Consider the following 7470-nt stretch of genomic DNA (forward strand, 5'->3'; position numbering starts at 1 on the left):
CAGTACTACATCTATGAGGTATATTTTTACTTTATTAGGTATGTATATAGATAAAGATTACCTCAACACTTTTTAACCATTTTTACATTTATCATTTATTTTTGTAATATACTGCTTACAAAATAAATACTGTTTCTTAGTATCTGGACCTAAGCCTATATGATTAAAAAAGGAACTCCTTAGAATCCATTTCCTTTCAAAAACGTTATCTTTCCAAACATGTTCTGCGTTCTTATTCACTGCTGGAGTTTCATTTATCTTCCAGTAAATTACCTCCACATGGAACACAATAAACAAAACAAAATGAAACTGTAGTATAAATTAATTTTATAAAAAGTATTACATAACAGTTTTTTAATAAATACAATTTACAATGGGCTTCATCTCAAGGAATTCATTCATAATATTACAGAGCAATAAATTATTTTTCATAACAATGCATGAAACTGCAAAAAATATAAACAGAACAGAAGCACCTAGAAATATCAACAAGAACTCACATATAGCCGAATGCATCCCTTTTTGTCACCCACCTCCTAATAAATTAGTCTTAATAAGTCTCACATAAGAATCATGTGAGAGGACACTTACCCATTCTTGTTTGTTGGGTAGTGGCTATTTACTCCCAGTATTTACTCTAGCCATATCTTGGAAGAATGGCAGGGTTTAATCTTCAACAACCTGGATCTCTTAAATACTTAAATTCAGTAGCATTTATCTTGCTATGAGAGACCTAACCTTTGAACTGATAGTATATATGGAAGTACCCCAACATTTTGTATGTTGAGGTTACTGATTTGGCAAACTTATTTGGCACTCTACCTGTTACACCATGCAACTTAAACTGCCACGATATTAAATTGATGGTGATCTGATTTTTAGAGAGACTAGACACTGTGCATTTTACCATGTAAGTAGGCAGAAAAAGCAGAGGTTGAATTCACAGAAATGAATGGAAAGAAATATGTAGGAAGGACCACAAGGCATTCAGTGAAATAAATGTGTGCTTGACACATACGATAATTATTTTAAACTCAAATTCAAATTCACAATCAGCATTATATCTGATACATATAACTGTAAATGTACATGAGCTGTACATTTCATAATTCTATATCTGTATATTCTGTTAAGAAAACTTTTTTTCACTAATCTGAACATTATTGGCTACAACATAATAATAATAATAATAATAATAATAATAATAATAATAATAATAATAATAGTTTCTTGGCAGACACCCTTATACAAAACATAAGAGCAATAATGATAACTATATAAAATAATTATTATAACTATAAATATGATCATGATTCCTTTGAATTGGTAAAATTCAGTTCAGCTTACGGTAGTTTTCGTACAATTTTATATATTTTTAAAATTGCAAGTGCATTATATTGCAAAACAACATCTCATTTCAATTGATAGTCATTCCTCACATAAAGAATAACATTAAAAAAACACTTTGGTCTTGTGCTTGCAGACATTGTATGATGATTGCAGTCCTGACATGCCATTCCCTGGGGCACCATACGATATTAGCTCTGGGGAGCTTGTTCACTACACGACCGTGAAGACACAGCAAAACCAAAGCTCTCCTTTTAATACATGCAGTTGGAAAGTATCCTTGCAGGGAGTGGCACCTGATTTAGACATACAAAAGGTGTCTAAAGTGGGCAGGAGAGATCAGTGCTTTCATTTGAGCTTTATTTTCTTTCCACTGGTTTGAGATAAGGTGCATCATGTTTTTTTAAATGTTCTCATTTATTTCTATTTACACATTCAACTGGTAGCAGACAGCATGTCCACCCACCTGGAGCTTGAATCCATGCCATCAAACCGAAAAGAAGCACATACTAAACAAAGTAGAGTAGAGTTCGATGAAGAAGGTATGAATGTAGTAGTGGCAGCAGCTTCTGAAGACTCCCTATCTCCAAGTCTTTGTAAGGCCCATAGAGGGGAGCATGCTCAAACCACTTCCATCCTGTTTACATTCAGCACATAGTGGCATTAAAAAAGAAAGGAGAAAAAATACTTAATTGAGTGATAATTAACTATAATTCTTAATTTAACATGGCAGCATGACCAGGAATGTATAACACTGACATCAGAAGTAAATCTGAGCTGTAGTGATAGAATGAGACAAATATATAAGCATAGATGTATTAAATTAAATTAGCAGGAAAGGCCAGGCAGAACTGACCACTTGATGCAACAGAAACGCATTTCAACAGCCATACATTTAGGTTTCCAATGACCACTTTGCTGCTTTGACTTCACAGGAAACAGTCAGTTTGCCACTGAATTGCGGTCTTGCTTTTTAACTTGAATTCCTGTGGACCACAAGTTACAATGCTCTCTTCTGTCAGAGATGTATAGCTCCCTGATATTACAGGCATGAAAACAACACCCAACCTTGTGGATGGCTTTGTAGGAAATACTGTCTTTTCCGTGCATTTGTCCCCAAAAAGCTGCAGTGTGTTTTTAGCATGCATGAGACTTTGTGAAAAATAGAAGGGCAGGCTGTTTTTCCAGTTGAAGTGGAGACGAGGTGATAGCTGAGAAGGGTTGGATTGTTGTTGTTTTATCTTAATCCGCACATGAAAGTCGGTGAAAATCATTAGGAAAGCATATATAATCCAAATGCAGTTGAATTTTCATTGAAGCTCACCAGACTTAAGTTTGTCACTGTCACATAGAGCTTTTGACCCTTCTGTAGTTCAAACACCCCGCCCTGGTATACAGTGTACTTAGGTGGGTCACTGCTATGCACGGTGCTGTAGGCTGTTAGCAACGTGGTTTCCTTTCCAGAAATTTCTGTCTTTATATTCTGGGAAATGGGGGCTTTCTCTTGTGTCTTTGAGAAGGTTATCTGTGAGTAGATGTAGTATAATCCAGTATGACGGACTGATATCTGGCCGCTGTGAGAATCATAGCTCACGTCTCTTAGTAGTGATTGAGTCTCTGCCCACTGGTTGATTTTACTTCCTGGAAAATGAGGAGAAGAAGGAAAGGGTCAGCCACACAAACACAAGCTGATACAGTTGAAGTTGAGACAGAGAGGCGTGCAAATTGTAGGTTGCCACTCTACATAAATGGCATTGCAACAAAAGGTTAAACCACCCCCTGATCTGAATCGTTTCAGTCAACTGGAATTAATTTAGAATGTCTGTAATGTCTCTAACATGGTTATTGTGGAGGGAACACTCTTGGTTAGTTAATCTAAAAAAGCATGTTTCTCATATGTGTGGCATGTATTGCTTGGCCACAGTGTTGCTGCTATTCAGTTGTTGAAAGAGTGGGAGAAGAATAGTGTACGAACGCAGTGACAATGTGACCTACCAGAAACAGCCTTGGTGGGCCCTTTAATTCTGAGATGTGCCACAGGTGTGGGTCTGCTGTATGGTGTGTTACCTGAAACAAGATAAGGATGCACATTCTCAATATTAGCACCATGGAAACCAGATTAAACATTCAAATGTAACCACACCCATTAAGAAAATAATAAGAATTAATAAAGAAAGATGATCTACCTTTAATCATAGCAGATTGTTCTTCCTTGTCTCTGCTTAATAGCTGAAGAGGGGAATAAAAGGAGTTAGCAAGAAAATCGGTAAATTCATAGAGACTGTAGTACTGCCTGTCTGATCTCTGAGAATCTGCTATTTCAAAAGCTAAAGTACATCAGCACCTGTATGTGTTCAAATGCTTTTATCTGTGTGTGTGTGTGTGGTTTTATGATTAAATCCGACTGTCTTACTGTATTTACAAGTCAATGTTGTAGTTTTCTTTTCACAGCATAAGGAACCACATACCCTGTGTGTCTATATATCTGGCAAATTAGCTTTACTTATTTTAAGTTGCATTTTTGCTCATTGCTCCCCCGCTCCCAGAGCAGTGTGTGTGTGTGTGTGTGTGTGTGTATATATACATATATAGCTGTACTTGTGTATATCAATCTATGTATCTTTATCTGTTTATGTAATACAACATATCTGTACCTTTATCACATTCTGGAATTTGGACACAAGTTTCCCACAGTTCAACACTGATTCCTTGTCCTGGGACTGCTCTTCACACTGCTGGAGCTTCTTCAGCACTATGTACTCATCACGCACGTTTATTAGGTCCTGGAACTGTGGAAGAACAAAATAGTTCTGGCTTAGTACAATGGCAAGCAGGATTTTGCACATCTGGAAATTATTCCTCATCAGAGAAGGCACTTTACTCACACGTGAAGCAAGTGTACATTCAAGGTTGATTTGTGTTGAAGAAAAAATGCCTAATTTTTTTGCACAGAAAATAAACATGAGAATAAACCAAAAAAAAAAAAAAAAAAAACTACATTTGGGTACATTTTCCAGATTTTTCATTTAAAAGATAGATGTTATTGTTTGTTTCATATTTAATGGGTCTGGTTTATTTAGCTGAACAAACTAATAATTTAGAATCATGACAAGTAAACATAGTGGAAATTGAACAAACAATAATTGGCCATATTTAGTGCTGTGCAGTTGCTGTGTTACTTTTGACAATATTAGGTCAGTGTGCCTGATCTAATCTCTCTTAACAGCAGAACTTTAAACAATTGAAGCGTTATCTGTTCCTCCCTCCCCAACCTCCACCGTGCAGAGACTGATACTCATCTCCCTTTCAAATCAGCTCTACACTTCCTCCGTTGATTTATGTTTTAAATTAAACTGGCTCTGTAAAAACAAAAACGCATGAGTCTTGGGCCACCAGACTCCTCTAAACCAGTGGTTCTGGCTCGGAGCGATGCTGAGAAAAAAAGAAAATTGCAATATGTATATTGAATAAAATATTGGCTTTAATGATAAAAGGCAAGTCTGTTGATTTCTATGTATTAGTGAAAAACCTGCGAAAACCATGCCAGTACCACCTTACAATGCCCGCTGTTTCACATGGATGGCGGAATTAGACTTGGCAGTGCATCGGAATTAGATAGCCTTATAGTATACTATTTTCAGAAATGTTTAGCAGAATGACATTTCTTCTACCTAAATATCACCATACCCCACTACTTTCATAATTATACCCCCTTTTTTAAAACTGCGGTTTGCCTTCAAATGAACAAGTCCCACTCAGGCTGTGACCGCACAGGACTGGCACTTCAACTGCAGTAACATCTCGCCCTCGGCCCGGCTCTGTGCGACAGCATGCTAACAATTATGCAAGTTTATCTTGGTAAATGTACCGTACCCCCCCCCCACACACACAGCAGAGATGAACAGTGCTTCAGCATATAGATCATGAGTAAAACAGTGTGTGCTATAGTAAACTTGTATTGGAAAGTATAGCATGGTACCCTGGTTCAGTGTGCAAGTACATCTGCTTTAGCCTCCTTTCGGGTAGAAAAGCAACAGTTGCGCATTTATATAGCGCCATTCCTCTCGACCGTGCCTCTGCAGATATTGAGTACGATCACTTCAAGGCGCCGACGAATTAAATGTGCTCTGAAACGTGTTTCCTCCCGTGATTACAGTTTTGTCTCCGCGCTGGAGGCATTGCTCTGTATTTGTATTTGTCTGTATTCAATCGCATTGAATAATGGGAGGCTGGTCCTGTCACGAAGCTGGCCATTGCCACTGCCACGACCCGAACACACGCGATTTCTCCGCAATCCTTTTAAAAACCTTAAAACCGCCCACCTTCCATTAGATTCCGTTTCTAAAGAATTGCACCTCATTTGAACTAGTCTTTGATCACAAGGAATCCCCTCATAGTGTTCCTGTTTTTTCTTCACGTTAATGCATCAGTGGGGAAATGAAAGCTGCACAGAGAGCCGCAGTGAAAAGTGTGCCCATGCAATACACGTGGCACAGAGACCCCAGCCAGTTCACACAAACATTGCACCAGCGGACAGGATCAGTCTTCATCTACCCCATTACTTTCCTTTTATGACTGTTTTTGTTTAATTATGTATATACATTTGTATTAGTCTATATATTGAGGATACTTTTGTTTGTATATACCAGTGTTCATTGTAACTCAAGAGAACAGGTCTATCTAATTTAGAACTTGACAGTTACAAATAGTAAGATGTGTATGTGCATAAAATATGAAATAATTAAAATATAAAGTATACATTAAGTACTTTCCCCCCCCAGTTGAGCGCATTACTAACAGTGCTACCAGAACTGCACTGTCCATTTCATATCGGTCCTCTTTAATTCCTTGTCCAAGGTTAACACAATCACCAACAGAGTGTTTTGCGTTCACGATTTAAGCTCTGTGTTACACCTCTCTTCAGCAAAGCTCTGGTGATCATTTTCTTCATGCTTCCAGATAGACTCTGCACCCTGGCTGTCGGATAACAGACTCTACTTAGAGTTGAGATAGACAAGTCCCTCACTGCCCAGCACAGACTAAGCTACACCCAGCCCGGCTGCATCCCTTTCTCAGAAGGTATTCCATTGGACCCTGCATTGTGGAGTGGTGTCAGGGCCTTGGATGCCTGAGCAGAGGGTCATGGGTTCAGTCCCAGGTGGGGGACACTGCTATTGTACCCTTGAGCAAGGTACTTTAAGTAGATTACTTTCAAAAATAAATCAGCTGTATAAATGGGAGATTGAATGTAAAACATAATGTGATATATTGTAACAATTGTAAGTCACCCAAGGAAACGAAATGTAAATATAATAATAACTTTATCTTACCTGTTCGTTCTTTCTTAACAGATGCATGAACATGACGACCGACGCAGCCATGTGGACCAAAATCAAGCCCAGCAAGAACCACATGAGTGGCTGAGTGGACAATGTAGAATTTCCACGGGTGCCCTGTCTGGGCGGTATTGGTGGCGGCAGGGTGGTGTTGTAGGTGTTGATCATGATTGCCCGAGAGAGATGGAGGAGAGACTGAGGAAGTAGAAGTGACTGCTTCAGCGTCCCATACAATTCTGAAGAACTTCTCTGTGTGCGTGAGTGATAAATGTCACTTCCTGGATGCTGAGCCTTGTCCTGTTACCTCAGAGCAGAAAGGTGTTCCTCACACTTCACGCTTGTTTCCACATACTTTTCCACTGGCTGATGGTTCCTCGGGCATCACAAACCAATTGGTGAATCACATTGATAGTGTGTGTTCCAAAATGTGTTGTGTGATGGTGTTTCCTTGGTGAACACGGCCATCACTTCTAGCCAATAGATGGAACAATCCCAGGGCTGTTGTAGATCCTTTTCTTGTGTAGTTTTGTTCTAGCAATTTTTCGAAGAATACCTCACATTGGTCCTCCTGTGTCACTGGGACGTGTTAGGAATAATACAATAAAAAAATGTTAAACTATTTTAAAATGGATAATTAGTTCTGATTCTGAAAATTAAATCCAACTGTGGGGATGGAAGTGATCTGAAAATCCCAGCTCAGATTGCACTGTGACACTAGTATTTTGCTGATCAAAATGCTTGCCTCTGCTTCAGGCATTGGTGAATGTAGCTGTGAATCTGAGACAGA

General features: G+C 38.6%; 1 protein-coding gene across 1 annotated transcript; it reads right to left on the minus strand.

The window, feature by feature from the left end:
- Positions 1-330: 330 nt before the first annotated feature.
- On the minus strand, positions 331-6998 carry cd40lg (CD40 ligand). Its single transcript, XM_066715179.1, has 5 exons — positions 6678-6998; positions 4002-4136; positions 3534-3576; positions 3343-3414; positions 331-2988 (listed from the first exon to the last, which is right to left on the minus strand). Exons 1-5 carry the CDS (start codon positions 6849-6851, stop codon positions 2621-2623), a joined length of 792 nt encoding a protein of 263 aa, XP_066571276.1. The 5' UTR covers positions 6852-6998; the 3' UTR covers positions 331-2620.
- Between the last annotated feature and the right edge of the window lie 472 nt (positions 6999-7470).

The sequence above is a fragment of the Amia ocellicauda genome, chromosome 10 (assembly GCF_036373705.1).
Source record: "Amia ocellicauda isolate fAmiCal2 chromosome 10, fAmiCal2.hap1, whole genome shotgun sequence".
Classification (NCBI taxonomy): Eukaryota; Metazoa; Chordata; class Actinopteri; order Amiiformes; family Amiidae; genus Amia; species Amia ocellicauda.

Excerpts from the sequence above, each read along its gene's own strand:
- cd40lg (XM_066715179.1), bottom strand. The coding sequence starts at position 6,851 with ATGATCAACACCTACAACACCACCCTGCCGCCACCAATACCGCCCAGA. Across the intron at positions 3,577-4,001 it reads AATTCCAGAATGTGATAAAG|CTATTAAGCAGAGACAAGGA; the intron begins GTACAGATATGT and ends TCCCCTCTTCAG. Across the intron at positions 2,989-3,342 it reads GCCCACCAAGGCTGTTTCTG|GAAGTAAAATCAACCAGTGG; the intron begins GTAGGTCACATT and ends CTCATTTTCCAG.